The 18,894-nt window shown below is 35.2% G+C and overlaps 1 protein-coding gene and 1 long non-coding RNA gene across 2 annotated transcripts; one reads left to right on the top strand and one right to left on the bottom strand.

Annotated features, from left to right (window-relative positions):
• Positions 1-2,141: 2,141 nt before the first annotated feature.
• LOC141405399 (uncharacterized) lies at positions 2,142-5,286 on the bottom strand. The gene is made up of 7 exons (XR_012413196.1): positions 5,034-5,286; positions 4,325-4,409; positions 4,088-4,135; positions 3,269-3,337; positions 3,023-3,076; positions 2,721-2,778; positions 2,142-2,230 (listed from the first exon to the last, which is right to left on the bottom strand). It is a non-coding gene; the product is annotated as an uncharacterized lncRNA (long non-coding RNA).
• A 9,876-nt stretch (positions 5,287-15,162) lies between these two features.
• On the top strand, positions 15,163-17,102 carry LOC141405751 (uncharacterized). The gene is made up of 4 exons (XM_073990438.1): positions 15,163-15,321; positions 15,382-15,988; positions 16,272-16,695; positions 16,759-17,102. The coding sequence occupies exons 1-4, from the start codon at positions 15,282-15,284 to the stop codon at positions 16,876-16,878; spliced, it is 1,191 nt and encodes a 396-aa protein (XP_073846539.1). The 5' UTR covers positions 15,163-15,281; the 3' UTR covers positions 16,879-17,102.
• Positions 17,103-18,894: the final 1,792 nt, after the last annotated feature.

Raw genomic sequence — 18,894 nt, 5'->3', positions numbered from 1 at the left:
ACACGATAACATCCAAGCAGGTACTGCAACGAAAGCATATCATTGTGTTGCTTTACAGGAAGAATTTTTGCCTCCTCATGTAGATGGTCCACTGAAGATTTGAGGAGGCACCCTGTCGCTGTTCTCAGGGCGGCATTCTGGCAAGTTTGAATCTTTTTCCAGTTCGAATCACACAATCTCGGGGACCAGACTGGAGCCGCATAGCTTACCACAGACCGACCTATCGCATTATACGTGGCCAACAAGGTTTCTTTATCTGCACCCCAAGTGCTGCCGGCCAGGGACTTGAGGACCTTGTTCCTACTTTTCAACTTGTCGCAGATAGCTGTGGCGCACGACGTGAATGTAGTGTCGAATGTGACCCCTAACATTTTAGGGCAGTTTGTGGTCGGAATTCTGCTACCGTCGACCACGACATTCAATTCACGTCCAAACTGCGCTGTCCATGTGGTGAACAGAGTGGCTGTAGATTTTGTGGGGGAAATCTGCATATTCCTCAAATGGAAAAAGGTGGTAAGATCGGTTAAGTAGTTGTTCAGTCTCTCACAGATGTCATCAGGATAGGTACCCGACGCCAGGATCGTGCAATCATCCGCATACGTCACGATCTCAATGCCGTCTGGAGGGGGTGGAATACAGGAGAGGTAGAGGTTAAACAGTTCCGGAGATATCACCCCACCTTGGGGAACTCCCTGTTTCACTCTACGGGGTTTGGACTTCTTATTCCTGAATTCCACGTACGACTGGCGTCCACACATATAGTTGACTATCACTGTTATATCGCACGGCCGTCTCTGGTTGAGTCCTTTACAGATATACGTGGTAATGGCGTGCAGCGCTGTTGTAGTGCTGTGCTGCTTACGGAATCCATGTTGATGATCGGCAACTTGATAGCTATTTCTGATACTGGGGAGGAGCAAGGCCTCAAGTGTCTTTGCTACTGGCGACAAAAGCGAAATCGATCTGTACGATTCACTTTTGCTGGCATCCTTGCCTGGCTTCCGTAGTGGGACCACCCTGCCCATTTTCCAGACTTCGGGAACAACGAGGGTGGCTAGCGACAAGTTGAAGACATTGGTGAGATACTCGACTCCCGGCTCATCCAGCTGCTTCAGCATTACCATGGAGATTCCATCAGGGCCCAACGCTTTGGATGATTTAGTGTTCCTGATGGCATTGGCAACATCATCCATTGTAAATTGTGGTGGTTCATCCTCGGCAGGAAGAGATCTGATGCGACGTAATACTCTTCTCTTCGCCCTGTGACTCTCGGGATGCTCGACAAACTGTCGATTGAAATTACTTGCGCACTTCTTCGGGTCAGTCCACGTAACGTCGCCAAACGTGACTGAGGTCCTATCTTCCCTTCTTCCAAGGTTCGAGTGACTTTGTCGCTATAACCGATTTGTCGTTATAAGCGATAGGACTATAAAGGACCCCAGAGATTTGGGACTTTTGGATATCGTCGTTATAACCGATATGACGTTATAAGAGATTTCGACTGTACCTCAAATGCAGTGGATATTATTTGACGTATATGCAATGGAATTTACAGATTACATCCAGCTAAACCTGTTCCAAAGCGGAACATATTTTTATCTCCTCCATCCCCCCCCCCCCCCCCCACCTCCTGTCATCATGTAAAACGAATAAAAAGTACAAAGTGATTGTTTTAAATATCCATATTTATTTGGGAATATTTTCAAAATAGAAATGGTTTGCAGCTCCAGGTTAACATTGTCGAATTCCTTGACTCGAAAAACCCATTAGATTTTTGATCTGAAAATAAATAAAAAACAATTATTAAAAATTAGAATAATTACAACAAAATTCTTTTTGTAATGAAATTATTTGAATCAGAGCCATTTTATAACCAGGGTCCACAACTGTTTAAAACTAGACTTCCAAACAACAAAAGAATATTGAAGAAGGTTGTCACTGTTTTAACGCTTTTTGTGGTGTCTGTGAATGGTTTATAATATCATCATATTGACAAAAGAAATTTAGAAACAAGATTTAGGGGGTTATCATGAATGAAATTTCCACGTTAGTTTTGTTTTTTATCGCCGTTGCAACTTAAGGGAGAAAGTGAAAAAATTCAGGGGGAATTGCCGTTCATGATAACCCCTTTAATTTAATATAAAGTTGTGAAATAGTTACCTCCTCATCGACTTGCTATACCCGTTTATTCCGATTTTTTAGGCAGCCAATTAAATTGTATTTTAGAAAGCTGAAAATAAAAGTGATTTTATTAGCATTTTTGTAAATTATTTATTCTTAAATATAAATAAGAAAAAAGGTAACATGTCAGAGCCATTATATAACCATGGTCCACAACTGATTAAAACTAGACTTCCAAACAACAAAAGAATATTGAAGAAGGTTGTCAATGTTTTAATGCTGTTTGTGGTGTCTGTGAATGGTTTATAATATCATCATACATAAAAAAATCCAACATTACATCGAAACAGGAACAAAGATGTGAGTAAAAAGTTATATTCAGTGGCTAAATAAAGTCAAATTTAAGGGCTCTATGGGGGGATCGTTCAAAATCAATCAAAATTTGACTGTTATGCCGCGAAAAGGAGTTGCCCAAGTGGTATTTAACAGAGTCCTTATAATCGAAGCAATCATTTTTGAATAACAAAATTCTCATTTTTTTTTTTGATGTAAAGCTGCATTTTCGAAATTTTAAAAATAAATTCTTAATTTATATTCACCTTTTTTCAGTCAGTTCAGACATGTTGTGATTCGTTCCCCTTCCAAGTTTTCATAAATCTAAAAACAGAAAAACAAAATCGTTAAATTCATCGATCATGAAGAAAAGTGTTTTACAAAGTAAAAAATGTACACCCCAAAAATAAATACGCTCCGCAAATATTGAAAACAGCTATTTGGGTATTGCTTGGATGGAGTGAGAATTTTATATGTGAACACATGTTTAGCACTTTAATGCAGTAGTGTGTCTGCAAAATAGCGACTCTGAGGTTCACCAGAAGAATTGCATTTTAATGATATTTACCTTTTTAAAGTTGTTAATTTGAGGAAAGAATCCGGAACCATATTGAAAAGCAACCTAAAATAAAAATTAGAAAATATTAAAAAGTTGTAATAATAATGGGCTCATGGTCATCATATAATGTCAAATCTTTAAGGTTTCAGTCTAGTTTATAAAAAATCAATGATGTTCATAAGAGATGTCAGAAAATATTAAAACTAATCATCATTGCCAAGAAGGAAATTAGATACAGTCCAAATAGTAACATACCTTAGTGGATTTACATAAGAATTGGCATGTAATCCGTGAACAGGGTTGTCCCATTTCATAGTGTCATGACTAAAAATAAAAAGAATATATAAATTATTTTTAAATAAAAAATTCTATGTTAATGAAAAACTGACTTAAATCTAGTTTTTGGAAACGTATGCTGATCAAAATTGATTGAATTTATTGTAAAAATATGATGACTATAGTAGAATCCCACTATTCGTAATCCAATGGCAACTATTTTTTTACGAGTTGTAGGAGATTTGTTAGGGTTTGGAATGCGAAGGAAATAGCTTTATGGGACTAAGTCCAGTTTAAGGTTACCTTACGAATCTTTCTTTATGTCTACCTGAGGCAGTCCTCGGTACCCTGTTTACAACGACAAAAGGACCATATATGTCAGGAAGAAATTCCGCAATAAAAATATCGTTGTTAATGGGACACCAAGGGGTTCCAAAGAAGGGATTCGCGAGTGGTCCTTAAAGTGGACTTGTTCGAAATTAACAATTGTATTTTTTGGAAATGTTCGTCGGAAATTGGTTTCTTTTTGTTAAATTTAACTTCTACGACCTATGTAAAATGAGCCATAAAACTAGATCTTTTCCCAAAAGGAAAGAAATGTAAACTCCAAAATATAATATGCTCCGCAAATTTGTATAACATGAATTTGGGTATTGCTTGGATGAAGTTTGTTGCTTAATCTGCGAGCACGTATTAGCACTTTAATGCAGTGGGGATTGAATATCTGCAAAATAGCGACTCTGTGGTTCGCATCAATATAATCAAAGAATTTCTATTTTCTATGGAAAATATGCTTACCTCTTTAGCCAAGATTAGTTATTACTGCAAAGGAAAACATGGTCAAACCTACAATAAGAAGATAATAATTAGCTTAAAGAAAACAATTTTGTTGAAATTTAAAAACTTTAAAAGATAGGCCATCAGTTAAAGTTTGTGGAAAATCAATGATATTCATAAGAGATGTCAGAAAATTTTTAAACTAATCATCAGTGCCGGAAGAGCATTTACATTCTGATAAAAATTTCAGAAACTTACCATTTTTTGGATTTTCCATTCATTTCGGCCCGCAATTTCGGCTACATGCGTGTAGTAGAACGCCAAAACTAAATCATTGTACACCCTAAATAAGAAAAAGAAACACATACAAGTTAAGATAAAGTTCAACAAATATTATGTGTGTTCGTTTACTCAAAATTTGTACAAATTGTTACTGGATGTTGTTTGTTTACTCTACAGTACAATGCAAAAGACCTTACTCGATTACAAGAAGTTACTGGACTTGTACAAATTTGTACAAATTATTGAGTAAACGAACACACCTATTGTATGAGACCTTAAAATATCTTTTAAGGCCCATCATATAAGTGGTTGGAAATAAAAAGCTCAACATTTGTTGTTGTAATAGGTACTAGACCGCAAAGTTATAAAGGAAAAAAATCACATTGCGGCGATAGATATCACATTTTGTTCTAGCAGCAAAAAGAGTTCCACAACCAAAGCATATACGCCTTTTGGCCATAGTTATATAAACTGCATAAATGAGAACAAACAAAAGAGTATTGCTTAATTCTATAGAGCAAGTCGTTAAAAATTCGATGAATGCCCTTCAAACTTAAAGCATTTTGTTATGGCGAAACGTTTGTCTTTTTGTAAATAATAGTACTTACAAAAGTATATAAATTTCGCCACGAATATTTAACTATTTGCTTTAGATAAAATATACATACAATATTACAGTACTTACTTTTTTTCAATTCCAATTAAGATTCACAAAATTTTTCGAAATACTCCCATTTTACGATTGTCCATTTTACTGACTTTCATTTGTAATAAAAACATTGTGCTTTTGTTTTAGGATTTTATAAAAAATCAAGGATTACAATATGCACTTTTAGAAATATGAAAAATGTATATGCACTTTGTTTTATTTCACCGCGCTAAATTTTCTAGAATGCCGACAACGTGTTCAACCTCTGACGTTTGTTGTAATAAAGAACGTCGTTAATTGTAGGGATATGTAACTCGACTTTTGACAAATCACAAATCTATTGGGTAGCATTTTCGTGTTATCGATTATACGCCGGTAAAGCTATGTTTACATATATCCCGTTTGCACTTATAGCACGGTTACACTACAGCTTTTTGCCGGGTTAACCCACTTCATGAGGATTTATTTGCTTAATCTGCTCAAATCTGACCAGATTTGCCATACAAAAATTAAATCCTCTCATGGCTGGGTTTATTTTAAATCCGGCACAAATCCACCAAAAATACAGTGTTGTATTCGGTATTTGTGCAAAAAAATCCAACTCTCCTCAAAAAGTACCAAAAGTTGCAACTGTTTTTGCAACAGAGTTTGTCGTGTTTTACACGTTTACGATTGGTCGCATGAGATTTTATGGAGTTAATAAATCTAAAGTTACATATTTAGAAATCATACAGTTATTTATTTTTTCATTAGACACTTTTTTAACAAAAAGTACGATTGATACCATGATACAAAAATGTATCCTTGTGTGTAAAATATACCAATATGAACAAAGAGGGGACGATATCTCATACGAGAAATTGTAAAAGTGTAACACATGACTTTATTAGTTATTTTGTAGGTATACGTAAACAAACATCAGCTGACAGTTTATATCCTCGAAAAGCTAAGTGTAACCAGCAAAGATTAACCCACTGGATCTATTAAACCCAGTGGGTTAACCTTCAATAGTGTAACCGGGGTATTAAGCGTATTTAATAAACCCGCTGGTGCTCTGTTCCAGAACCTGCAAGAATCTACTATTGCCTGTTCCCGTACTTTATAAAATGGTAAAAGTTGTAAACGATTTTCTTATAAATTTTGTGTACGGGAACGCAAAATGTGTAAAAGTGGTAAAAATTGTAAAAACATTTTAGTTCTGGAACAGAGCTATTGTTTATTACGATAACAATTGCTCTGTTCCAGAACCTGCAAGAAGCTACTATTTTTTACTACGATAACATTTTTTTCCTTTATGTTATCGAAAAAAATAGTAAAAAAAGTAGTAGTTTGTTCCAGTACTGCAAGAATCTACTAATTTTTACTATTTTTTTTCGACAACATAAAGGAAAAAATGTTATCGTAGTAAAAAATAGTAGCTTCTTGCAGGTTCTGGAACAGAGTATAGATTCTTGCAGTTGTGGAACAGACCAAATATTTCCTTTATTTACGGAACAAATAGTAAAAGTTAGTAGATTCTTGCAGTATAGGAAGAGACCATGTGTTTTTAATGTCAATTTCATAGCGCAAACCTCAAATAAATCCTTATGAAGAAGATTAATAGCCCGGTTACACTTAACCGGATTAAACCAGTGGGCTTGGATTTCAAATGTCAATTCCACAGCGCAAACGTCAAATAAATCCTCTCGAAATGGGTTAACCCGGCAAAAACTTAGCGAAAAGAATTTTTTGCGAGAAAACTTAAAATTTTATATGAAAATGATATTTTTGAGAATTTTTAATAAATAATTTTTTTCTCTAAAACGTGTAGTTTTGCTGCCTTTCCTTCATAACTGCCTGATTTTTTTTTTTAATTTTATGAGAGGTAGTTGACCGGGGTGCAGTGTAAATAATAAATTTGATTGCTTATGCTGGAGCAGTGATGGCCAAAAACACACATTTGCAGATTATAACTTGCGCTTGTGTGATTGGAAACGTAAACAATGCATTAACCGAACGAATGTGTTTACAGTGTACTGCTTGGTTTACATTTACGAAATCCACTCGATTTCAACTGTCAAATCCATAGGTTAAACGTCAAATGAAATCCAGATGAGATTTTTTTTATGTTATCGGAAAAAAATAGTAAAAATTAGTAGATTCTTGCAGTTCTGAAACAGAGCATATGTTTATCTTTTGAAGAAATGTGTAGGGATCAACCAACTGTTTTTTCTGTAGGGATCTCTACAGCAACTGCTTATAAAAGCTTTCTTCCTTTATTTTTTTAATGGTAAGAGTGGTAAAAGAGAAAAGTGTCAAAATTGCTCTCTCATGAACATTTTTACCAGTAAAGTAAAGGAACGGAAAAATGGTAGATCTGGCAGGAATGTCAAAAAGGAACATAAAAAAATCAATTTTCGTCTTTTATTTCACAGTTTTTAATTTAGTTTTGTCAGCGTTCGATTTTTTCTTCTGTTTTTCGTCCATTTTCTTCTTCATTGTGAAATAATCGTCAAGCAAAAGTCGAAAAATCAGTTCTGCCATTTTTTACCTGTAGACATTTTGCTGGTAGCCTGTGCTAGAAGAGAAAGCAATCTTCGCCCTCTCTCCCCTCTCACTCTCTTAAAAATTGCTTCCAGTTTTGCCACTTTAACTTTAACGGGCTTAAGGAACGCTTTGCAGGTTAAAAATGGTAACAAATGATAAAAATGGTAACCTCAGGTAAGTAAAGGAACACAGCTAGAGTTTCTAAAATTATAAGAATTTGTTTTAAACAAATCTTCTTCTTTCTTCTTTATTTGCGGATCCGTTATTCGGATATAAAGCGATCATACAATAGTATACATTACATTTATATACATCATATGTACATGTTATGTTATTTTATTTTATGAAATTATAAACAGCTCTCGATTTTTAGCAGCATGTAGCAGATTTGTTTCATCTCTGTATCCTGTCCACTCTTGGATGTTACTTAGCCAGTATATCTCTCTTCTGCCTCTTGGTCGTTGTCCTTCTATGTTGCATTTAATAATGCATTGTATAAATCTGTATTTGTCATTTCTCATCAGGTGTCCAAGGTATTCGATTTTTCTCGATTTGACTGTGTGTAAGAGTTGCCTGTCGACATGCATTCGTCTGAGAACTTCTTGGTTTGAAATGTGCGATGTATAGGGTATCTTAAGTATTCTTCTATAGACCCACATTTCAAATGCTTCAATTCTTTTTTGATCTGCACTTTTGATGGTCCAAGTTTCTACAGCATATAATAGTATAGACCAAATATAACATTTGACGAATCTTATCTTGGTTGCGAGACTTAATTCGTGATTTGTAAGTGTTTTTTGTATTTAAAAAAGGCGTTTCTGGCCATCTCCACTCGGCGCTTTATTTCGTTTGAAATATTCCATTGGTCGTTAATTGAAACGCCAAGGTATTTAAAAGTTTTTACACGTTCGACAAGTTCATCTTTAATACTCAGTGACGTTTCATAACTTGCATCTTTCCGACTAACAATCATGCATTTTGTCTTTTTTGTATTTATTTTGAGACCATATGTTTCACTTACGTACGTGAGCTTGTCTAGAAGCTGTTGTAGCCCAGATATACTGCCGGCAATAATTGTGGTATCATCAGCATACCGTATGTTATTTATAATTTTGCCCTGAACTCTTATTCCAATTCGTTCTCCTTCGATTGACTCATGAAATATGTTTTGGGAATATATATTAAAGAGGAGCGGTGATAGTATGCACCCTTGCCGGACTCCTTTTGATATGGGAATGTCGTCAGTCAGTTCACCATTTATTTCGATTCTTGCAGTTTGGTTCCAATATAGATTCTATATGCACCTAATTTCGTTTTCTTCTATTCCTATTTCCCTCAGTATATTAATCAATTTGTCGTGTTGGACGGTATCAAATCGACAAAGCATGTATAAACATCTTTGTGGACATCTCTGCATTTCTGTACAAGTAATTGGATGGATAGTAGGGCTTCTCTGGTACCCATACCTTCCTTGAAGCCGAATTGGGACTCTCCCATAACTCTTTCACATTTGGAGTAAATTCTTTTGTGTATTATTCTTAGGAAAATTTTTAATATGTGACACATAAGGCTTATACAGTTAGGCAAGAAAAGTATTGCAAAAACCATGGTATAAGTAAAGAGGTAGATTTAAATGAAAAAAAATCTATAGAACCCTAGTTTTTCTTGAATTCCTAAAACTTCAAAATAAAAGCAACAAGTGGGTTTGTTTACAATGCATTTTTTGAGCATTTTATAAAAAACGCGAAAAATGAATGAAGAGTTAAGTTTTCTCCACATAATCGAGTTGTGAATATGATAAACTGATTGTTTCAATGCAAATCTCACCAATTTCTTCCATACAAATGGTCTAAAAACAATTTTAAAAATCATTGAATTCGATTGTTTTTAAAATTGTTTGGCATATTATTCAAACATCACACACACATACACAGTTTGTTTATATTGTTTTGAAGTTTTAAGCATACTCGAATGAAAAAAATTAAATTGACACAAAGCTTTGGCTAACCTTTCTTATTAAACCATGGCAAAAACCAAAATTGTAGAAAATTTCATATTAAATGTTCGTTTATGGCAACAAATTATGTAAAAACTATACGGTTTTTTGTGCAAATCTCTTGCTATAGGTCCTTACAACAATATTCCATCAAAATATGCAAAGGTTATTCGCGATTTATAACAAATACGGTCAAAAATAAGAATTAACTACTATTTGGGGGTGACATTAAAAGCATGGTTTAATAAGAAAGGTTAGCCAAAGCTTTATGTCAATTTAATTTTTTTCATTCGAGTATTCCTAAAACTTCAAAACAATGTACACAAACTTGCTCTGTTCCAGAACCTGCAAGAAGCTACTATTTTTTACTACGATAACATTTTTTCCTTCATGTTATCGGAAAAAATAGTAAAAATTAGTAGATTCTTGCAGTTCTGGAACAGACCAACTGTGTATGTGTGTGTGGTGTTTGAATAATTTGTCAAACAATTTTAAAAACAATCGAATTCAATGATTTTTAAAATTATTTTTCGGAAATTTGTATGGAAATAATTCGTAAGGTTATCATTGAAACAAACATTTTATCATATCCACAACTTGATTATGCGGAGAAACATTGGTCCTTCATTCATTTTTCGCGATTTTTATAAAATGCTCAAAATTGGTGTTGTAAACAAACCCACTTGTTGCTTAATTTTGAAGTTTTAGGAATTCAGGAAAAACAAGGGTTCTATAGATTCTTTTCATTTAAATCTACCTCTTTACTTATACCATGATTAAAAGTATTGCAACGGGATAATCAGTACCATAAAACTACAAAATTTTTGCAAATTTTTGCGGTCATTATGCATTTTTATGACTTTTGCGGCTAATAATAGACTAACAGTATTGAATGCAATAAAGTTCAGTGATAAAAAATGCGGTCATGGAGGGTCATCAGGCAGGTAAAAAACGCATGGGACCATATTAACAATAAACAATGACGAATCGGCCACAGGCATGTATGCCAAGAATGAATATTTGACTCAATATGTATTGTAGGATAATGGAACAATGCAAAACAGTCCGATTTTGGCTTTGAGAACATCGAAATAACTTTGGAAAGTATATGGAAAAAATTGACACCAGTGTAGTATTTTGAAACGACCTACGACAGAGCACTATTTCGTCTCTAAATGGTATTGATATGATTTAATTTTTACTAAGTGGATAGATATTATCCTCTGCTATCATAATAAATCCAAAAAATTGCGCCGAATTCAATAAAACCCATCAAATATGGAAATTAAACCGCTACTGGAGAAGCTTAAATACCGAATATTTGGGTACTATATTCTTTACCATGGACAATAGTATGCGAAATTGGGTTCACGGATATAATAATGATTGGGAAGACATCCCCACTGACATCATTAAGAAATTTGTATAAGCATTAGTCTGAAAGTCAGAAAAATCGATCCCGAAAGCTCAAACAAAGTCAACTACTACCATTCCAAAGACCAGATAATGACATGTTAATCTTATTTGTGTAAATTGCCGATGTAATATAACAACACAAAACTCTTAAATACATCGGGCCAACATCCTGATATCAACCCTCATAAAATTTTTGGGTCCAATTTAACAAAAAACTCCAAAAACGTCCTCCAACGAAGGATCAAGATTTACTAAAAATTGGGGAACCAGTATCCTTAGAGTGGAACATACCCAGCCTTAATTTTTGGTTTAACTAAGGTCATTAATGCTCTAATGAATGTCCAAAGTGGATAGACAACTCATTAAGGAACATACCTTTGGCAATTCTCGGAGAAACCATCGATTTGATAATTTTTGCAATACTTTTATTGTCACCCCCAAATAGTAGTTAATTCTTATTTTTGACCGTATTTGTTATAAATCGCAAATAACCTTTGCATATTTTGACGGAATATTATTGTAAGGACCTATAGCAAGATATTTGCACAAAAACCCGTATTGTTTTTACATAATTTGTCGCCATAAACGAACAATTAATATGAAATTTTCTACAATTTTGGTTTTTGCAATACTTTTCTTGCCTAACTGTAAGCCTGTAGTCACAACACTTTTTTGCATTAGATTTTTTTGGTATTGCAATAAAAGTAGACTTCAAACAATCGTTTGGATATTGGCCAGTACCATACACATGATTAAAAAGTCGTGTAATGAGTGAGATGTTGTTTCCATCAATTAATTTTAAGATTTCGGAATCGATTGAATCGCATATTCTACTTCGGCTGTAGTGATTGGGTTTCCCGTTATATAACTAATTGTGTTCTGATCATTTCTTGATCGTTGGCCGTCTGTGAATAATTGTTCAATATAGTTTTTCCATAGATCCTTTATGTGTAATGTCTCGAAAATTGGCTGATTGTTGTCATCCATTAGTAATGCTGGTGATGCCTTCCTATACACTCCTGCGGACTCTTTTAGTTTTTTATGTAGATTATAGTCATCATGAATGTTTTGCAGATGTTCAATTTCTCTACATTTTTGATTGAGTAGATCATTTTTTGCAGCTCGGGTAGCAGTGCGAATTTCCTTGTTGATTTCCCAGTAACGTTCATAGTCAACGTTTTTGTATTTCCTTCGTTCCTCATGAAGCTCCATAATTTCATCGTTCATCCATTCTTGTTGTGTTTTTCTTGTACAGTTTCTAAGATAATTTTTTGTTATTTCGCACATTGTGTCCTTGACTTTGTTCCATATATTTTCTACATCGTTTGAATCGATGACTTCCAGTTTGTTATTAAAATAAAGATACGAACATTGCTGTAATTCACAAGACGCAAATTATTATTGAAGTGGAGTTGGAGTTTTTTTTGGATATCTGAATTGGAGTTGGAGGAAAAATGAAAAACCATTTGGATGATGAAGCAATATCAGTTGCGGTGTCATAAAAAGCAGAGCAAAGGAAGTAAACTCAGTTACGATCAAATTTAATGGAGAGTTTTTATAATTTGTGTTAATGTAATAAAGTTAATATTCTTTTTTTAAACGAATAAGCAATGTATTTTATTCATTTTGGGATATTTGCAATGGCTTGAATTTTATAGCTTCTTTACACTGCATTTAAATTAAATCCAAAACACTACATCAAAGGCTGTGATTTGGATCGAAAATGGAGTGCATCCTAGCTGTGTTCCGTGGAAGCAAAATGGAGTGCATCCTAGCTGCGCGCTCTCTTGTAAAATTCATAGGCGAATTCATAGAAAAAGATGTACTCCAGCGGCAATTGTTCTAGTGATTTAACTGCATCCAAACTTTTTGCTGGGTACGTCAAACAAATCCTCATAAAGAAGGTTAATCCTGCAAAAGGCTATAATATAAACATGTCCTTATTGTGAGCAAATTTGACGTTTTGTATGACTTGATGTAACACCTTCTTATTCCACCATGATAATAAATAAATATTGTAAAATTTCTATCTGAAATATCGCCGTATCTGCAAATCGGATGACAACAAAACTTTTCAAGTAGAAGATGAGAGAATGACATTTTTGTTTTCGCTGTCTTATGTTTTGGGTACAACTTTTGCTATTTTTGGAACACTTATCTAGCAATAATATTCTGGAGCATAACTGAAATGATTTTTATTTTTTACTCTATTTGGCACTTCTAAAATAAACAGTGAAGCTATAAATTTCATATGCCTTGTAAAACCGACTGACTATGCATATACATCTACCTTTATTATTGCTCCATGTCATTTGACGTTTTAAGCCATGGCTACAGGGTTGTATTTTTCAGCGATTTTCATACCAAGCCTTCCTCTACTTTATTATACCATGATTACTGTATTAGGGAACTCGACGTAAGAACGCTAAAATAATGGGAAAGTTTCGTATAAAAGTTTCAGCGTGTGGCTTTAGAGTTAAGGCCTGCGTACATAAGCTGCTCTGCCTGATTGCCTTGCTTTCCTGCTTCATTTTTGACATAATAAAAATAAAAGAATAAAGAAGGCCGAGGAAATTTCGAACTGGGTTGACCTTTTCTTTTTTATTCTTTTATTAGAAGTAAGCAAGGTAAGCAGGCAAGGCAGCTTATGTACGCAGGCCTTTAGGAGTTTTTTAATCCGATAATATCGATAGACAAAACTATCTAACGATATTGAATTTAAAAAAAAATATAATCGATACATTTACGAAATCCACTCGATTTCAACTGTCAATTCCTTTGCGTATACGTCAAATGAAAACTCATCCGAAATCCATTGGATTTCTTTTGACGTTTAAGCAATGAAATTGACAGTTGAAATAGAGTGGTCCTGGTCCACACTAGAGTGATTTCATTGAAAAAATTGCATGAAATGATGCGTCTCTAGATCGACTTCCATAGTAGAGTAAAATCATAAAATTGCTGTAGTGGGGAATTCGATTTAAGAACGCCTAATTTCATGAAATTTTTTAATGGAATTCACGCTAGTGTGGACAGGGACGTGGATTTCGTAAATGTAAGCCAAGGTCCCGGGCCACACTAAGAGTAATTTCACTGAAATTTTGACATGAAAGTAAAAAAAAAAAAATGTAAAATAAGACGGTCTGTTCGTTTCATACGAATATTGCAACAAAGCAAAATTGCAGAACACATGAAACCGTGTACACCAGTCTCTGGAAATTATGCATTTTTCCAAAAAAATTCAATGTTTCATGTACAAATTTCATTGAAATTACTATAGTGTGGCCCGGGACAAGCATAACATTCGGAGACATCATGGCACAATAATACAGGTAGCATTATCATGCCAGCTGATGGTAACATAATGTGTCAATTGCATTGAATTGATGTCAAATTTTGACATCTTATGTTGCCAACAATTGGCAATGCGGCTACCTGTGTATTTGTACCATGGGAGACATTTTTCGATCTACAGATCTATCCAGGGATGCCAACTGTTCCGAGGTAAAAATCGCTACAACCACATACGCACAATAGGTCTGTAGCCATTTTTACCTCAAAACAGTTGACATTCCTGCTTATCTATATCACACCATATGCTTTTTCACATGTATGACATCAGCTGGGGCTCAATTCTGTTTCTATGAAAATGGGAAATGAAAACTTTTATAAAGGAGAAAACTGTCAAATGAAAAAAATTATAAAGAATATATTTTCCTTTTCAAGTTTTCGTAGAACACGATTCCACTCTTTATAAAAGTTTTCATTTCACATTTTCATAGAAACAGAATTGAGCCCCTGTAGTGGGATTCTGTAACACATTTTTGCTGTTACGACAAAAATCGGTAAAATTAAATCGCAAAGTTATGACTAAAAACATAAAGAAAAATTGGCATCGCTGTTTGTATCGGTAGAGGCTACCGACTACTTTTTATTCATCGTTAACTTACCGAAAAATTTCGTTAATTATCGAAATTATAAGCATTTTAATTTACCGACAATTATCGATAACAGCAAAAATGAGTTACAGAATCCCACTACTGGTCTGTATATTAGTATAACCAAAGTGTCAGCATACATGTGAAAAAGCATATGGTGTGATAAAGCCATTAAACAGTGTTTTTTTTACGTCAAAAATCACCACATGTAGCGGGAAAAACACTAAGTTGGCATCCCTGGAACCATCTGGCTGTTTTATTTTTCGATCTACAGATCCATCTGACTGTTTATTCTTCGATCTACAGATCCATGCAGTAACGGTACATTTGAAATCGTTGAGAGTTTTTAAGCATTCTTGATTTTCGTTGATTAAAAAAAACGGGCGACAACGACAAAATCCTTTTAGGATGGCACTGAAAATTGAAGAAGCAATGGATTTGTCCTTGGGTAATTAACTGAATTATGAATAATTTGTTCACTCATTCTAATCAAGGAGCATCATTTTAGACGAATATATTGCAATGACCAAGAAAAGCAGTAATGATGGGAAAAAAGCTACTACAACAACAACAGTAGTATCGAGTAAAAGCAACGACGCCAAATTCGGACGACGTAAAAGCAATCTGGATGATGATGAAGATGACGATCTTGATTTATTTGCCCGAGAAGATGAGCTATTGGCAGATGAAACAATTACAACAACAAATGATAATGATACTGGCATATGGAAAGGACCAGATTCAAATATTGCCTATTTAGATTGTAATAATAGGCAACAAGATTTACGAGAACGGATCAACAGTAACAGTCACAATAATAATAATAATGGTAGAAAACAACAAATATCGGCGGTTCAATATCGTCTAATGGCTCCTAACAATTCCGCCGATCGTCCACGTGGATTACCAACTCTATTGCCTTTGGATGCATACGTTAAGAAACAAAATAATCAAAATAATAGAAGATGGAATTATAATCGTAACCGTGGTAGACAGCATAATGGAAATCGTGGAAATTCTAATGGTTTCAATAATAACAATAATAATAGAAATGGGAATGGCTTATCAACAGTCAACAATGGTCGTATTCAACGTAATAGAAATCAGGATTACAGGTATATTAACAAGTGGTTTGTAATATCCATACAAAATTTAAATCATTAAATTGTTTTCCTCTTATAAGACGCATGTTTCCATGCTATGTTTAGATGCCAATGTATTTGTTAAGTTTACTGCAAGCTAGAGGTATTTAATCGATCCTCCCAAACTCGTCAACCGTTTCCATTATTTTAAACACAGATTTCATATGCGTACAAAATGATTTATTTGCATCATGACTGTCTTGTGATTATCTATAAAAATCAATAATTTTAAACAAAATTTCAATTTATTTTCTAGTAAAAATTTCCGATTTACTGTGGATTCCAATCAATCTGTAGCAGCATCAGCTCACATTGACAACAACAAACCTAAAAATATATACATAGAATGTCCAAGAATTCCCAATAGCAATATGAATTCAAATCTGAATTCGAGCTCTTCAATGCAATCTGCTCCTCAGATGCAAGATGATGGTAATAGATTTATTCCTATAGGAAATCTAACACCACAGGCTCAAGCCGCACTAAATCTCCAATCGATGAATACAACAACGGTATCCCCTAATGCCAAAGATTTATTAGGATTCCAAGGCAATTTGGCAAGTGATATGATGCCAGTGTTTGCTTCGCGTTTATTGGAATTAATCCAAAATAATACTCAAACACCTGTACACAAACCAATCTATGATATGAAAATTCAAAAGGATATACACGAATTACAGGTATGTTAAACGTTTACAAATTAGAAAAAGAAATTGCATTGAATAGCGTATTTATATCTGCAGAAAAAACCTCTTGTTTATAAATGCCCCGGTGGCGATGTGGTAAGCTCAGATGGTGCTGGAGTTAATTGTCAAATTACACCAAATACAAGTGGCATTTCAATGAATTGTCGCTTTGCTTAAATCCTTTTTTTAAACACTAATTACTAAATGAATGAATTGCAAGAAAACTTTTAAGTTACTTTATTATTATTTTTTTTAATTCCATTGAAGTCAAGTATTTTTCTTTTATTTTTACAAAGTGTAGATTACTGTAAGTTAATCGTTAAAAATTGAAAAATTTATTTTTTAAATAAAGCTCCTTATGTATCTTTGTGTGCAAAGATATATTTGATATATAAATAAAAGTTTAAATTGATTTTAAGTATTGAAAAGATAAATGTGTTGGTGGTGTGGTGCCAATGGAGGTTTTAAAGCAGTGTAGGTTTATTTTAGCCGCACCTCTCGTATTGATATGATATTTTAATCAGATGTCTTTAAAAGTTTAGGCTTCAATATGTTTGTTGACAAATTTAGGACCCTTGACATTGTCTTTGAAATTCCCTATGGGCCCAAAGCTTTTATTTATTTCACGTTTCGGATGACATCTACCATTGCTCGCCTTAAATTGTGGTGGCACCTACTCGGCTGAAAGGGATCTTATACTACTTATCAATTTCGGGGTGATCTATAAATCTATAAAATAACAGGCACACCTCTTCAAAACCGTCACTGTCACGCTGTTGAAAGTATCAGCCGTACTATCATCCTTCTCTCCCGGATTTACTTCATCCTGCCTTGATTCAGGTGACCTAGTCACTTTTTCCGCTTATGCTCGCCTACTAGTCTGTTGACTTCAAGAGTAAGTTCTCTAACTCTTAGGTTTTCAGGGTTCTTACGTCGAAGCTCATCACGCTCATTGGTATAAATTGAATACTCTACCAGCTGGCGGATAAATCTGAAATGTTTACCACAGGTAGATTTTTACGTCCTGATTACAAAAATATAAAGTTTGTTGGGGGAAGTCCATACTACCCGAGATATGGGCCTCTGAAATTCCGAAAATTGGAGGATTAGCTTTCCTATTGCACCAGTCTGTCCAATACAGTCCTATCTCGCTTGAGCCTGTCTCTAATGACCCGTACATGGAATGTATGGGGGCAGCAGTCAGGTGTGGAACTGCCGAGATAGAGTTGCTGAACGTATTCATCCCGCCGAGAAATAGCTGTATCTCAGATTACGTGCCTAAGATTAGCCCGCTTTTGGAAGGTCATAATCGTCTGGTCCTGGGGGACTTTAATGCGCATCATGAGATGTTCGGCCCTCGGAAACGACCAGAGGAACATCGCTGGCTGAGCAGATTGACAGCTCTACGTTTTGCACGGTCAATGAGAATGCCCTTACCAGAATTAGAGGAGAGTGCCACAGCTCGCCAGACATAACCATCGTGTCACCTGGTCTGACAAATGACGTTACCTGGCAACCCGTAATTTCCCTTGGATCAGACCATCTCCCCATAATTGTCTCCATTAACAGACCACCCGACTTCATCACCTCTGAACGCCGCACGTTCGTCAATCATAAAAAAGCTGGTCGGCGAGCATAAGCGGAACAAGTGGTTAAATCATCTGAACAGTTGCAACATTGGAGCCGGTATAGGTGAATTGTGGGCAACGGTTAAGTCACTCTCGAACCCTGGAAGAAGGGAAGATAGGACCTCAGTCACGTTTGGCGACGTTACGTTGACTGACCCGAAGAGATGCGCAAGTTATTTCAATCGACAGTTTGTCGAGCACACCGAGAGTGACAGGGCGAAGAGAAGAGTATTACGTCGCATCAGATCTCTTCCTGCCGAGAAGGAACCACCACAGTTTACAATGGATGATGTTGTCAATGCCATCAGGAACGCTAAATCATCCAAAGCGTTGGGCCCTGATGGAATCTCCATGGTAATGCTGAAGCAGCTGGATGAGCCGGGAGTGGAGTATCTCACTAAAGTTCTCAACCTGTTCCCGAAGTCTGGAAAATCGGCAGGGTGGTCCCGCTACTGAAGCCAGGCAAGGATGCCAGCAAAGGTGAATCGTACAGGCCGATTACGCTTTTGTCGCCCGTAGCAAAGACCCTTGAGGCCTTAGTCCTCCCCAATATCAGAAATAGCTA

Source organism: Musca autumnalis, unplaced genomic scaffold (assembly GCF_047663935.1).
Source record: "Musca autumnalis isolate F117 unplaced genomic scaffold, ASM4766393v1 scaffold_5, whole genome shotgun sequence".
NCBI classification, from domain to species: Eukaryota; Metazoa; Arthropoda; class Insecta; order Diptera; family Muscidae; genus Musca; species Musca autumnalis.
This window is presented reverse-complemented; position numbering and strand designations above follow the sequence as displayed.

Bases quoted from the DNA above. Each gene is read 5' to 3' on its own strand.
- LOC141405751 (XM_073990438.1), top strand. From the start codon at position 15,282: ATGGCACTGAAAATTGAAGAAGCAATGGATTTGTCCTTGG. The intron at 15,322-15,381 runs GTAATTAACTGA...GCATCATTTTAG, and splicing joins AGCAATGGATTTGTCCTTGG to ACGAATATATTGCAATGACC. The intron at 16,696-16,758 runs GTATGTTAAACG...TTATATCTGCAG, and splicing joins AGGATATACACGAATTACAG to AAAAAACCTCTTGTTTATAA.